Genomic DNA, 16,373 nt, shown 5'->3' with positions numbered 1-16,373 from the left:
GTTCACTTAGTCATTTTTTTTCAAAATCACACTAGACATCTAAATTTTGTTGACTTTTTTCAGGTGTTAGTGTATTCCTGCAGAAACACTTGTCTAAATCCTACTAAATACTCATTTAATCTTTGTTTTTAAATGTCACTATAAGTCTAGACCTCAGTTTGAATCTTTTGTGCAAGTAAGACTACTTCTACTGAAATAGTTTGAAATCTAAAGTTATAATTTTGTGCTGTAATGCATTGACTTGGTCATTATTTGAAGGTCACTCTTTTGTGCAAGACAAAGATCAATGTCTCCTTTTACAAATCTGGATGAACTTGTGGCTGTTGAATTCTCTCTTGCTACCCCCTCTTTCTTGGGCTCCACTAGAAGCCTGATTATTTTCCAGGGAATACCTGAAGGCTAGTTTGTCCCTTTAAACACAAGCACAATAAAGTCAATTCCTGCATGTTCGTGGTAATTTGTTAATGTTATTTGTTGGTTATTAAAAAAAAAAACAAATAAAGTTGCACTTGTTTGGGTGCAATATAACAAGAAGCTTTCTTAGATATGGCTGTTCTCAAAAATGAGGACTGTTGGTTACGCGTGATCGGTTTACATATACGAAAATACAAGTTATAGCATCCTGAATTGACTGAAAGGTACAGAAACACCTCTCAGGCATGACTGTCTTCCAACACACTGCCTTTTGAGACCAGGAAGGTGTTAGGAAAAAAATAAACTACTGTTGCCCTTTCAGACCAATGAGTTTGAGGGGAGAATCGGGGCATTAAATCTGCTCTAGATAAGCCATTGATCTCAAGACTGTCTGTATATAAAATGAAAGGAGAGCAGTAGTTCCTCACCTCCTGGGAACATGGAACGTTATCTTGTTGGCATGTTTTTTTGCTTCCATGTGCTAGGGTTTTTCTAATCATCTGTTAAACCTAGATTTGCATGTCACTTTTTCAGCCAAGTGTTGACATGACTTTGCCAAGTGGGATTTCCATTACTAGCAGTCTTACAAGCTTTATCACATTAAACACAGTTTGCAGTCATTCTAAGTTATGAAAAAATAACTTAGATGCTCTTTGTCTTTTTCAAGGAGTAACTGGGTGACCTCTTACAGAGTATTGGTGAGCAATGACAGCCATGCATGGACTGTTGTCAAAAATGAATCTGGAGATATGGTGAGTATCACAAAACAGATATTTTATGAAGAAGAGCAGAGGAGGGAAAGGGGGGGCTGTCCACATGGAGTTTGATTTGCCAGGCCGTTTTATCAGTATAAGACTAAAAGGCAACATCGCCCAGTGGTCCCATTGGCCTGGCATAACTTTAAGAGCAAATTATATAATACAGAGAGGGACTCAGAATATACTCTATCGTAAATGTACATGTGTGTGACTTTGGATGTGAATGCCACCTTGTCAGGGGTCTTGCCTGTGTTGAGAAATGTTTCTCATTGTATGGCCTGTGCAAGGGTTAGAGTCAGTCTGCTGCTCCCTGTGAACATCTCATGGCCATGTCCAGGTGCACATGGGCTGATGGAGGATGTGGAGCTCTGGCTCCTTTGCCCTTCTCTCAGGGGTACTAAGGGACTGTGCTCTTTGAAGAGCAGTTCTGGACTGAACCACCATCAACCTGGGGCTGTACCAGGTGATTTTATCTGATTCTGTTACCAAAGGTCCCAGTAGAAGAACTGATTTTGCCATTTTCATGTTTGGCCTACGTAGATTTTTGAAGGAAACAGTGAGAAAGAGATCCCGGTTCTCAATATGTTGCCGGTACCACTGGTTGCACGCTATATCCGTATAAACCCTCGATCATGGTTTGCAGAAGGTAGCATCTGTATGAGACTGGAAATCTTAGGGTGTCCTCTGCCAGGTAAGAGTTTTTCTCAGTTGATGTTGATATGGCTGCCTGTACCAACACATACAAACTTTATTTCTTATATATCTTTGCTCTTGATATAATACCTTTCTTTAATGGCAGAGCTATTCAAAAAGAAACAAAAATACCTGTCCAGGTACACAGACAGTATCAGGACAGTTCTGTTCAAATGCAACAACATAGTAACTATAAGTAGCTTTATTAATAAAACAAGATTGCATGGATGATCTAACAAGATTTTCTGTTGTGTAGGCTGTAGTGCAGTGCAATTAATGTTACTGAGTGCAAATATACTAGACAGGCAATAGGATTATGTCTCAAGACAGTCACTTGCAGATGTCAAGCTTTTAAGGCAAGAAAGAACCATTCTAATTCTGCAGTCTGATTTTTTTTCCCTAGCATAGGCCATAGCAGTTCTCTGAATTAATTCTAAGCCGAATGCTGTGACTGCAGTAGTGCTTATCCTTGGGGGGTTGACAGGGGGTTGTAAGACTTTCTAGCAAATTTCAAGTGTTATCAAATCCGGCATGATCCCTGGTAAGTCTCAGATGACAGCAAAAGACATCCTGGTATTTAGCACAAAATTTATATTATGTGTTTATTTTATCATATGGATGCAAAATACAATTAGATTTTGCTAGGTACTCTCTACAAAGTAAAAACTTATTCAAGGTTACTTCAAGAAAAGGGCATTCAAAATTTCAGATTTTGCCAAACCCATATTTCTGTTAAGCATATTGTAAATAGTTGCATGATGGATTCACGTGTGTGTGTATATATATGTATATATATTTGAAGACCTGTTTGTTCAAACCTGTTCTAAATTGTTCACTAATCATTCCAGATCTTCCATCTGCTTTTTTTTCCCCTTTGATCTTAAATTCAAGCACCTTGGGGATAGCTCTCTCTTTTTTTTGCAGGGGGCTATGAATAGTACTTTCAGAAATACTAGAACCAGAAAGAGAACTGCCTTTCCAGAGCCTATCATTACTGCTTTAACTGTTCCTGCTGCTGGTCAGAGACTTGCTGCCTCCAATTCCACTGTTGATGTAGGGTCTTCACATGCCAAGCAGAGGTAGCCTGATTTTTGTCCTTTAGAAGTTTAAATACTCATGGGGAAAAAAAAAAAAAAAAGAAAAAGAATCCGGGGCACTGAAGGGATAATTCTCTGAAGAAGAAAAGTATGGGGCAAGTATTGTCATAAAGCTAAATCAATAGGTATATTACCAGTAAGTAATGAAAGTTTACAGCACTTAGACAACTACTTTTCTATGGGTCAAAATATACGTAATGGACCTGAATGTCAATGACTAGAAATGTCCTGTGTATGTGAATATTCATGTTTTCAGGAGGATTCTGATCTATTTCGACCATGGGTTTAGAAAACTCCAACCTTGTTTGCTACTGCACCTTTTACTCTGGAGGGGCAATTCCAGACACAGCATTTCCTCTCAGCTCTTGAAAGGACAGCTGAAACTTGTGAACTGTCAGAAAGCAGTTCCCAAATTATCCCAAATTCCTATGTGAGTTTGCAAAGAATAAACCAGCCCCACTATTTAGAATACATGGTGTCAGACTGAAGAAAAAGCGGAGCTTTCTTTGGTACCATGACTCTACTGGCATGCAGGACACACATAGAGGTCTCCAGGGAATACTTAAGATGACACACTAACCATTTCTGAGAGCAGCTTACAGGGAGATTCTCATAATTATTCTCAATTCCAAATTCTGTACCTAAGTCAAAGAGGAAAGAGTGAAAACGTAGATATTTTGAAAGGTGTTTTTTTGTTAAATGCAGTTTTTATTTATACTATATTCTTATTGGATATACATAGGTACAGGGCTGAATTCTACTTTGGACTGTTGACATTTGTCTCCCTTTGACTTCATTGGGCTGTATGAATGGGTGAAGGTGTTACTGAGATCAAAATATATCTGTGCTAAGTACAAGTGCACTTTCACCACTGGAGTGAGTGCTGTTAGGACTTACTGCGTATCTTGGATTAGAATAGAAATGGTATCTAGCTGCTACTAATATAATTCCTCCTGGTAGTCATTTGTTGAGTTGATTCTCTGCAGTGGCTGATTCAGTTTATTCTTGAAAGCAGATACCTTAATCACCCATTGAGAAACACATTGGGAAGGGGATGTATTCATTCAAAATGTAATTGGACTGAGAGAACTAATAGGTTTTGATGAGCTGCTAACCTGTTTTTTTAGCTTAGAAAGAACTGGCATTTCTCTCTCTTAGCTCATTTTATTCATTTCATGCAAAACTCTCTAAACAAAGCTATTCTCTAGCTTACAGAGGCCTTTCTGTTTATGATTTATTCCCCTGCTGAAGGACACCAGGACAACTTTTCTGCAGTTGTCTATAACTGAATTTCCTCACCCTCTGTAGGTATCATCTTACTCATTGTGAGTTGGATAACTGACTGGTTGGGCCATGGGACCCAGCCTCTTTGAAAGCACTGATCTAATGCACTGTATGTGGGATTAGAAATCAAGGGTTCTCTTCTGACAGGAGGTTTTCTACATAACACTGGGCAAGTCTCATAAATCCATCAAAATCAGTAAGTGAAACTCTGTCAGTTCACATGACTATAGCCATAAAAATGTGGGTCAAACTGGACATAGGGAGATACTGGAAGAATAAAAGTGGGTGAAAAAACAAGATAGTTCTGAAAGTTTCTCATGACTGTGAATTTCCTTTCATGTCTTAAACTTGTAAGGTTAGGTTTCATGTCTTTATTAATCCATGAATGCATTAAGTGGGCTTTCATTGAGTCTGTAGTGTATCTCAGCTTTTCATCATGTAGGCTCACAGGGGAGGGGAAGATGGGAATACCAGATAAAGAAAAATCCTGAGTAAGATATTAGTATTTTAGGAAAGTTTATTAGCATTGGCAGAGCGCTGTGAAAATATGTAGAGCCAGCTAGGACTTGGAAGCAGTAAAGCCCCATTCCTGCGGTGGGACATGTTAATAAACCCTGCTACATATGTTTCACGCACAAATCATTGGAAACATTGTGAGAAAACACTAGATAATTGTATCAGAGGAGTTACTGATTATGTAAACTGTATTAAGATGCTTGTCAGCTTTTTCAGTGAAACATTTATATTGTTCACAACAAACATTTTTGGGGGCATTGTGGGATAGTTTTGACAAACTACCCTTTCCAGAGGAAGATTTTACTATTACAGTATTTCTACAAAAAAGCTGTGTTACCCCACTATGTCAGTACCATCCTTCAGATAGCAGAAATGATCTGTTGTTTCAGCAAGGTAAAAACATTTAGCTGTAGAGGAGAGATGGCAGAAAATCCTGCTTATAGCAGAGGATCACTACTGCCATTACTAGCCAGGGAGAAAGAGGAAGAAAGCACCAGCATTTAATTGTCTCTCCAGTTTCCAAAAACATTGCTATTTACATAGATGTAGAATGACACACACAATCTTTTGCAATTGCCTCAGAGGGTTAGATGTACTTTCCTTGGCTGTTCTTTCTGGACCCTAACAAAAATTTAAAAGAAACTGCATATGATTAAAAGTACCCAGTGGAAGGAGAGACAAAATTATCTGAGCTTTTCATGCATTTATTTATACTGTAGAGCATTCAAAGCAATAAGCAATTATTTTAATGGAGTAAGTTTGGGATAAAATTATTTGGTTTTTAATAATTCTTATTTAGAAAGCAGTATCATTGATTATGTCATCACTTTCAACCCAAGATAAAAGACTGATTTAAACTACTCCATGATGGTGTACTGTCTTTTGCAGTGGATGCATCATTCAGTGTTATTTTTATTGTTTGCATCAGCTTGCCAGACTGTTTGGTTAAGTGTTAGGAGTGTGCTTGTTTTGTATAATGCAGTGACTTCCTGCCTATATCTTTGGTTATAAGTAATTGTGTATGCAGCACTGTAAATTCAGTGAATTACCCAGGAGAGTAAATTTTTGCTTGGAGTGCCAGTCTGTCCTTGTGTTCCGTTTTTACCATTGTGAAGCTAAAACTCAGTCTTAGGCAATTTTAAACTTTTTTGGAAGTTTGAGCAAAGACTGAATAAAAATGAGTCCAAATTCAATAAGGTTTATTGGGAAATGGCCAATGTATTATGTTTCTTTATACTCATCAGGACAGATGTGTAACATCATCCAACAATGCAGTGGTTGTCCTCAAAAGGTCTTCCTTCATATTTTTTGTTCTGGAGAAGTATTGCCAATGTTCAGAAGTACCCTTATTATTAAAATAAGACTGTAGGAGCCCATTTGAAAGATCGTATGTTAGCAGAAAACCTTTAGGGAAAAAAAAGTCACTCGTATGCAAGAGGATATACTGAAAATTTAAGGCAGTTTAAATGATTTAGACTATTTTCATATTTTTAGTTAAAATTTATCTAAGTCACTTAGAATGACTTAATTATCTCGGCCATTTGTAGTACCACATAAGCACCACTTCTGAACTTGCAAACTGCATCAGTATGATACCATACAACTGAGTGTAGGAGTTCTGTGGGAATGCAAGATGAACAAATCATGTTAGGGTTTTATTAAATGAGAATATTTTGGTCATATTGTTTTGTGAGTGTTGGTTTCATCTCCTAAGCATTGCAAAGCTCACTTCATGCTTTTCACATGCAAGTTAAAAGTATACCAGAAACTAAAGTGTGTGTGGGGGGGGAAGCAACATGCTCTCCTGTTGTTAGCATAATGGCTGGAAGCCCATTGGAAGCATCGGGATTCCACTGCTTTAGGTGCTGTGTAGAGGTGTAACATACCTGAATACCCCATCTGTATGTCAAAGTGCTGAGCAATCAGTCAGCCTTCTCTGATATTATGTTCAATTTATGGAAAAAACATGGAGCTGTGATGCTGGAAAGTAGTTGGACATTTTAGAGCCAATCTCTTTCATGGAAATGCAGATAGAAAAGGCTTTCTAGTTATTTGTCCATCTTTACAAAGAATATAAATAGAAAGATGAAGGAAATGAGCTACCTTTATCTCCAGCTTAACATTACTCGTAACTTAAAGATAAGTTAGTAGAAAAAATAATATATTCCTCTAAATCAATGGGAGTGCCACACTTTTACAGGATCTTTTCTCCTTGGAAGAAACGCACACTGTCTTGCAGTGGTGCCATGAATAAATGAATACATTTCAATTTAAATTCTTCTGTGGTTTTACTTTCTTGGTCTCTTATTCTCTCTTTTATGAAAGCAAATAGTTTTTGCCAAGGTGGACCTAACCAGCTGTGTACAGGATTTTTATGCCTTTCTACATTTTACCCTTTTATTTCCTAATCTGTATTCCTGCTGCAACAGAAATTCAGTGATCCAAGCAGACTTGTGGTAGATCCTGGCAAAATATGAGCATTAATTCTCTAGAAAGCTGTCAAATTGTGCACACTTTTGAGGAAGGACCAGAGATATAATCATCTTCACTGTAAGAGGATTTTCTTCTAGATTCTTGACTGTCTACCAAATCTACTGTACTCGCCATCATTCCCATGATATTAATGTTTGTATGGAAAGAATGCCAGGATTTGAAAGGGTTTAAAGTGTTAGGAAAAAATCCGTTACTGTATATTTTGGCTTCTGGTGATAGAGAAAGCCTTCAACATCCTGGCAGTTTTATGGTGTTTATATTAATTTTTACAACAGAAATATTTTTATGAGGGTAAATATATCACTTTGGCATTAGAAACACATTGTGACTTTCTAGCAGAGGTGTGATTTGCATTTCTTATGCACTTACGTATTAATAAGTTATTTCTGTAAATTAGCATGGGTTGACCTTTAAACATTTAGCATTCCAGAGTCATCTGCAGTGTTACTGCAGCATCGCTGCTCTCAATGTACTTGCATGAATTTAGCCTGCAGTTAGGTTGGCATGAACACCTAAAAATGTAGATGCATTATTTGAAACTTAATCCTCTTGATTCTTCAGAACAAAGAAATTGCATTTCCCCACCTGGTTAGGCTCTAATTCAAATCGGTTTCCAGGTGGTTTTGCTATATATGTTCTCCCTGAAAGGGGCAGAAGGCATTGAACAAGTGGATGTTGTAAAGCAAGATGTCTTTTGACATTTTTAGTCATATTTGAAGAGCACTGCTGGACTGACCTTTTAGCATTTCTCCTGTAGCTTAGTGAATGGAAGTGGAGGAAAGAAGTTTGAGAATGGAAAGTAAATAAAAGTGGTAGAAAACATCGGTAATATTGCAGGAAAGCTTAATGGAACTTGCACATTTCATTTTATAAATAACAGAAATAGTTCAAGTTTTGCCTTCCTGCCACATAAGAGAGAAAACATACTTCTAAAAATCCATGGGAAGGGGAAATAATTAGAGATTTTAATGTCAGAAGTTTGAAACATACATATGTAAACTTATGGGGTGTTTTTACATGTTAAGAGTTTTACCTAATTTCATGAAGTGTTTGCTGCTGTAGGGTATTTTTGGTGTATTCCTGTTACTAATATTTATGCATTTCATTTTCAAGTAATCAACTGTATGTGGTACTGTTTGAAAAAAAATCATACTTCCTTCTCCAGAGACAGTGTCTTATGGTTGTATTGCAATAAGACAGAATGACGCTTTGATAATATTTGTTTAATTTTTTTTTAGTTCCGACAGAATGTTGAACTAAATCAAGATGATTTTATGGGAAGAGGAATAGTTTATCATAACAGCCTGAGAACCACTGGTCTGACAGACTGTTACTCAAACTTCCAAACATCTCAGATACAGCAGATAAGGAATGCCTCCAGTGTTTTCAAATAGGCCTGTTTATCTCTAAGATAAATCATAACAGATTAGGCTAGGGATATGTTATCAGGAAGTGTAAAACTGAGCCCTTACAGTCTTCGCCTGTTTTTTTCAGGTGAATGGCCAAAGCACTCACCTGGAAAGTCAAGGAAACAGGTTTTTGTTCCACCCGCATCTTCTGCTTTGATACTACTTTATTAATTGGCACTATGTTTCTTTATTTAGGTATTTGATGCTTTACATTCTGCCAACAAGTGTTCACGCGGAACACACAAACTGTGTCAGTTATATCCCTGTAGAAATGTGTCTGCTAATTTTAAACTAAAGACCTCAGACTTTCACAAAAATGTTTAGGAAAATAATTAGAAATATTCAATATCCCCAGTGTGTATTTTGCAGGCAGTGCATAGACTCTGAAAATGCTCAGCAATAATGCTACAGGATAACGCCCTCTTCCTTATAGTAGTGAATTTATCAAGTAGACACAAGGCAGTCACTGGGGCTTTTTTCCTCTGATGTAATTTCTTTCCACTCTTTTTTCTTGCATCCGACTGATCATTTTCTGGTGTCTTTTGCCCTTTTCTGTAGCTTTAGGATGCCCTTTTGCTTTTCTGTTAAAGTTTAGATGTTAGTGCAGTGTAGTTGTCTAACCAGCTGATACTTGCCACCTCCTTGCTTCTCTCTGGTTTAACATGACTTGATTTGTGCAGTAATATTTTAAAGTTTTTGTTTCTTTGTGTTTTGTTTTTGAAAACCTGCATTAAATTTGTATAGGACAGTGGAATTCAGATTACTGCATGTTTCCTGCATGCTTTGGTTAACCATCTTTATATTTGAAATGGCTGATAAATACATGAACACTCTTTTATTTCTTTTCTCAGACCCAAATAATTATTACCACAGAAGAAATGAAATGACAACCACAGATAATCTTGATTTTAAACATCACAACTACAAAGAAATGAGGCAGGTAGGTGAAGAGTCTGTTATGCGACCTTGTGGATGGAGTGTGGATGAGTGCAGGCTTGGCCTGAACCATTAAGGAATTTGATTTCTACCTACTACTATTCCTTAGTGCATCTCTGAAATATAAACTTCATTTTCCTTCTCTGTGAGAGAGAAGGTTTTCTAGTAACATCTCTTCCATGTTCCTTAACAAATGTTCGGAAAGCAATTCAATGTTCGTCAGAAAGCCTTAATTTCTTTTTGTCTGTTAATCATGTGTAAAACAATTGGTGTGTGCTACAAATCATGAAAGGAAGCAAACTATGGACCTCAGAAATCAGGATTAACTAAATACCAAGACTCTTGTGAACAGTGCATATTCCCCCATAACAGCTCTTCTAAGGCTCTTGAAACCAACAGGATTCTTTTAGCTGATTTCAAAAGGCAACAAATAAGGCTTCTAATGTTTCCATGCTCTATTATGTTTTTGTGTTGCTTTTATAATAAAATAGGTGAGGAATAGGTGATGTTATAGTAGGGGTGTGCAATACTGCAGCCACAGATAGATGTTTTCCCTTTCAAAAATATTGGGGAACATTAGCAACAAGTTTAAGATGGCAAGGTGTGAAGGAAGAGATTTTATATGCTGCAGGTTGTGACCTTTGAAGGAAGTATATAAGTAAAGAGATGAGTGAAAATACAGAAGGTATTTGTATTATAATATGGTGAGCATATTGTCTGGATTTGTTTGTTGATTGTCAGACTTTAGCAGTCTTGTAGGGATGTCACAGTAATAGAAACTCTGCATCTCGTATTATGCTAGACTATGTGTTTTCTTCACTTTCAGTGTGATAGGAACGATCATGCTGTATCACATTTGAAGTTTTATAGTCACACAATGATTGCAACTTCAAAACTTGGCGTTTAAGTTTCGATGTTTAATGGGACGCTCCCTGAAAAGTGGGCATCCAAAAGTGTTTTAGAATTAACTTTTTGATGATGAAAATTCTATCAGGTCATTGGTTTGAAAGATGCAATCTGTTAAAATCCCAATTTCTTAATCTGTATATCATCTGCTCTAAAACAGATGAATCCATTGCAATGGGAGTACTTATTCGTGAAGTGCCATTGTTTTGCTCCTATAGATATTTGAGCGGTGAACGTTAACATTTTTTCCTTTCAGATCTGACCCTGCCTTAGCCATCATAATTCTCCTATATTTCAGTGGTTTTGGATAATCAGCATAAACTATACAGAGTCAAATTCTGTACTCACACTAGTGAAAATCTTCAGTAACTCACCAGAAACCACTGGAATTATCTGGGATTTAAACTGATGTGGATGCAAATAACATCTGACCCAGAGGCTCATAGCATATAAATGACCAGGAGTCTTTTATTTAAAAAAAGGCAATTCCCTTGGTGTAATTTTAAACCTACCAGCCTTAATCATGTTCCTTTACCTTCAAACAGGCAATCTTGTTGTTGTTGTTTTAATCTTGCTTTATATCACCACAGACATAGGTGTGGGTTGTGCTAAAGAAATATTTCTTCCTGCTTTCTTTTCCAATAAAAAGATAATATGTTTAGACTTGAAGTGTGTGAATCATTTGCTGTGTGCTGAATTTTCAGGGTATTTATACTGCATGAATCACCATTTATTTTTATTGAGCAATTGTGTACTGAGTCACACATTTAGTTCAGTAGATATTTCATGGCCTATATTCCTTACCACAAAGATTAGAGAAGTAGAAGATCAATTGGCATAATTAGTGTCAAGAACAATAAAATAAAATGTATTTTAGATTCTGATCTCAGAAAGACAGATTGGTCAGGTTAGAAATATCTTGGGCAAAAAATACAGCTTTCAAACAGGATGCTTTTCCACTTCTCATATAAGGTGAAAGATTGTGACTGTTGGGGCTGTGAACTGGTTAGTTGTGTACCCTGTCTCCTGCTGGGCTCTCTCAAGCTGCCTGTGTTAACACAGCACTTTTATTTAGAACTCGTTGGGATAGTGGGCAGAAGGTTGTGTGTTGGACTGCAGTAAGTATTATATCCCCCAAACAATTCTTTGAACTCAGTAATTTCTTTCTGGAGTCAAAAATGGAACAATAACCATCAATTTCCTGAGTGAACTTTAGTTTTTTTGTAAAGCAGGGTATTACTGTCAGTTTTGTTAGCTACTTCACTGCCAACCATCTTTAGAAGAGAATCACTCTTCACTCAAGTTGTTTATCATAAATGCTAAAGAAAGAGGAGGAGAGAGTGTTCCCAGGGTCATGTTTTAGAAGCATTATATTACATTGCAATATGTCAAGTATGTACAGAGGGAGGGATTTCCTTAGTGTCAGGTTATTTTAGTAGATCTCTCTGTTTTGGAAGATCAAATTTCTAGCACCATTTTTTTTCTCTCAAAAGAGCATTCAAGATTCTTATTTCAGTCAGTGGGAACACTTGCTGTATCTCATACTCAGAAGTAGGGGTTGTCTTACAGTCCAAAAAGTATTTACATGATGTGTTCGTGCTTGTATAGGAAGCTGTTAAAATGGTTGACAGATATCCCCCAAAATAGTTAAGGAGATGGGCATTTGAGTATACATGTTGCTTGTGCATAGTACAGTCATGATGAAAATGGAACCCCCCTCCCTTTTTACAAAATGAAATATCTTATTAAATTGAAAGCAGAAGAAAATCCTGTCAAATTATTTGAAAATGATATTTTTTCTGTGTTATGATGACCTGTTATAAAATAAGAGTTCAGTCAGCTACACTTCACTACACAGAAAGTCAAACTGGAATTGAGACTGAAGCTTCGACCCTGTCTTTGTAATCAACTGAAATAACTAACTAGGGTCATATTTTGCTTAGGAAATAGCAGAGCATTTAAACAGCTGTTACTTGTACCCTTGGGAAGAGGCGAACTCTAAGCACCCCTGAAGTCTTGAGTTGCTCTCCATGTCCATCTTGGTTTATGGAAGTGATGTAATGCTAATGCGGAATATTCTTCTGAATTCAAGATCGATAGAACAGGTTTATTTGATGGTGAAACAACCAAGTCTGGAAGACTAGAGCAATACCCAGCAAACATCCTAGGTCCCATAAAATGCCAGGTGTAAAATACAGCACTATCACAGACTGTCAAAGCTCAAGAAGGAGGCAAATTCTGGTTTGGCCTGCGTCAGAACAAGGAATATAGAGGATTCAGACGTCCAAAAGCTCTCTACGGAGGGTAACAAAGAGCTCTAATTGACTGAGAGTCGTTCTGCCTCCTCTAAGTTTAGGTGGCACTTAGACCTACGTTTAAAACACACTTACTGCAAAATGGAGGAACTGAACCTTCAGAGACCAGTCTTGTGGGGTTTCTTCAAAGACTGCATGCAGTTTTTCCAGGGCGCTAATAGGATGAATAATTGGTAGTGACAAACAAATAAGAACTGTCAAATATGAATTGTTAGTGAGTGTAATTGTGGAAATGTTTTACAGTTGTACAGGTTGTTAATAAAGCCGTGACTGATTGTTATCATCAGTTGTGTTTGACAGTTTGTACAAGTGCATGGAAAACGCTGTGACGTTTCAGATGACCTGTTGTGCCTTTCGTAATATATGGGTGGGAGAGTAAACAAAATATGAAATATGTTAATTTCCAGCATTTTATTCTTATATAAACACTTAACTACCTTGCTATACCAACACTTTTATCAAAAGAGCCACAGTGAAGTTCATTACAGAGGCCCTGCTTCAAGAAAGGTTCTTTATTCAGCTCAAGAAGTAAGCACACGTGAAATTAAACAGATTTTTCATTTTAGTATTGCTAACTTACCCTTGAACTGTAACGTGTAGTTGAAAAGACACTCAGGTGATAGTATTTAAAAATCCTACAATGAAAATTTGTACACATTCAATGGTAGGCAGATTAGCCGTTAGTTTTATTGACAACCTATTGCAGCTACAATTGTCACTAGAGCTAAGCTAGGAATACTGTATATTTATTAATATTAATTCCTCTTCCCTTCCTTTCCTACCTCCATTTGTTTCACAACTGTTATGTTTTGAGACTGTAAAAGTTTTGAGGCAATTATTCTTTTACTATATGTTTCTATGTTGCTGAGCACAATGAGATTCCACAGAAATACTTGCGTACCCACAACACCAGTGCATTGATTATGATGCTGCTGGTGAAAAAAGTAGAGATGAAACTAGCCAATACACCGAAAGAGCATATCTAATTGCATTTTGCAGTACTGAGTCCAGATTTACAAAAGAAATTTTTATATATATAAAAAAACCCCACAATCTGTGAGATGAGCAAATGTACAAAAATAACATCCTTTTGGTCTCTTTGCAACACGATTATAAATAGAAGTGAAGTCTTTTATGAGTGGAATTTTAATGATGTTCTTCCCAATGTGAATTGTGTTTCCACTTAGATTTGCTAAATGGTAGCATGGAAATTGGACACATCTAATTATTGCATTTTTTAAATCATCAGCCTTGTTATCATCCAGTATTGTTTCTAAATTAACACTGTGTGAGAAAAGAGTTATGTTATGCTACAATACTTCTTCAATAATGTATGCACCGTTGTTTATGAAAAGACTGTCTAATTAATATTCCCCAGGGTTCCAATTTCCAGTAAAATCCTTATTTCTTTTTTAATCCCTTCGAATGAAAAAAAAAAACAAGACAGATAAATTAATTCTTATTATTTGAACCTATTTTTAATAGCTTCTTTTTAAGACCACATAAATTTTCAGATGTATGTTTCCTTTAATCTATACAAATACCCAAGCCAAAATCAGTGTTTCAAATGGCCATACAGCACTTTAGCATAGGGTCTATTTGCAACAAACAAATTTTAGAATACCAAAGTCATCTTTCCTATGTTGTCAGATGGGTTACTTAGGCACATCAGTACTCTATACCCAAAATGTTGTACAGAATGAATTTTAGTGGCTTACATAGTGTTATCAATATTACACTGGAAATGAAATAAATGCTTGTCTACTTCAACTATTCCTTTTCCTTCAGCATAAATTTAGTGTAGATATTGGAAGCATCAGCTCAGAAGACAATATTTAAAAGACCTTTAAGAGAATTTCTGTAATCGTTCTTGACCCTAGTTTGAAATGTGTTGGAGAGGGGTTGGGGTGTAGAGCATAAACTTTAGAAATGTGCAGGACTGTTTGCAGACAGCTAACACATTTTCTTCATGTTCAGGGAGCCTGATTCAGATGTCTGCATTTCATACCATGAGAAAATAGAGCAAATTATCCTAATTCTGGCCAGTCATGTTTGTAAATTTTAACATTTGACATTTGAAGATTTTTTTGTTCATTTGTGGGGCAATTTAGGTTCCAGATATCCTTATCAGGATAACATCTGCATAACTCCATGGATTTAAACAGAACTGTACCCCTTACCATGACCTTCATTATGCACTTTATTGAGCTGTTTAATTATATTTTGGTGTGTCATGCCGTGTCTGTAGACATGATGAATAGAATAGATTTTGACAAAAGGTGTGTTCTCAGACTGGATTAGTTAAGGTTGTTGGCATTTCCATTATAGATTTTATTTTTGCTAAAAGAAGATAAGCAAATTCTGAGGAATCTGGTTTACTAGCTATTTACTGAAGGAGTATATCCTGCTATGTTTATGGGAGTCTTTCAGATGACATCCCACTTGCTCTTTTGACCATAGCAATACTGCCTAACGTAATGATTTTGCTGTATGAGATTTCATATTGTAATACAAGAAGGTTGGGCTTGGTTTCTACCTAAATAAAGATGGCAGGTGTAATCAGAGTTCTTCAGGACAACAGTGTTTAAATGGATGATATCCTTATCTCTTGGCTAGTCCCCACATAAGGTGAAGGAGAGAGAAATCTCCTTCACTGGGCAGAGTGTGTCTGGGGAGACATTGCCATGCCTGTAACACACTAAGTCATCTCAAGTGACTTAAGTTTATTAAATCACAGAGTGTGCTGAAAGAAATGTAAAGGTGGCAAATTAGCCTCCATTGCACAATGTTTTCAAAACCTCTGTTTTACTACCTCTTGGTAGCATAGGCATAAATGTAACCGATGATTGTTGTTTTAATTATTATTATTCCTGTTTGACTTTCCCCCTTGTGTCCTTAATTTTGTGTTACTACAAAAATATCTCGTATGTAAGAACGATTTTGAACCTCACCAACACTGTGGTACTTCAGCAGGCAGCATTCAGCTTGTTTTAGCTGAACAAATATTATGTTGTGTGGTAGCATAGCCATAACACCTAACTTAAACATAAAGTTTTTACAATTAAAATGTAAACAGAACAGACAAGAAAATGATCAGCTTTCGCTACGACCAATTTGGAATGAAATAATTAATATTGGATATATTTTGATGATGCATTGCCTAACTATATGCCATTTTTTCTCTGGCAGTTGATGAAAACTGTGAACAAAATGTGCCCGAATATCACAAGAATTTACAATATTGGAAAAAGCAACCAAGGACTAAAGCTGTATGCTGTTGAGATTTCTGACAACCCAGGAGAACACGAAGTTGGTTAGGATTTAGTGTAATTAAATCTGTTGGAGGGTGTTGGGCTTTGGCTTTTTTTCTCCTCATTCTGTATATCCGCAGCAATTTTCACTGGTGAAATTATATTCACAGCAGCAATGATTTATAATGTATGTGGGAGGAACTTTAATGCTATATTTCTAAATTGGGAAGAGGAGGGTGAACACAAATAGAAGGTATTTTGAATGTAGGATCAAATTCTTTAATGATAATTACCTTTATTC

The 16,373-nt window shown here is 36.5% G+C and overlaps 1 protein-coding gene across 2 annotated transcripts in view; it reads left to right on the top strand.

The window, feature by feature from the left end:
• Positions 1-16,373, top strand: part of CPXM2 (carboxypeptidase X, M14 family member 2) — an 81,197-nt gene that overhangs the window by 48,661 nt on the left and 16,163 nt on the right. For both annotated transcript variants that reach the window (XM_067300354.1, XM_013954422.2), the window contains 4 exons: positions 1,082-1,166; positions 1,713-1,863; positions 9,516-9,604; positions 16,011-16,134. In XM_067300354.1, coding sequence (XP_067156455.1) covers positions 1,082-1,166; positions 1,713-1,863; positions 9,516-9,604; positions 16,011-16,134 — 449 coding nt within the window. The remainder of the gene's footprint in view (positions 1-1,081; positions 1,167-1,712; positions 1,864-9,515; positions 9,605-16,010; positions 16,135-16,373) is intronic.

Source organism: Apteryx mantelli, chromosome 7, assembly GCF_036417845.1.
Source record: "Apteryx mantelli isolate bAptMan1 chromosome 7, bAptMan1.hap1, whole genome shotgun sequence".
Lineage (NCBI taxonomy): Eukaryota > Metazoa > Chordata > Aves > Apterygiformes > Apterygidae > Apteryx > Apteryx mantelli.
The sequence above is the reverse complement of the archived record's forward strand: the minus strand, read 5'-3'. Positions and strand labels throughout refer to the sequence as shown.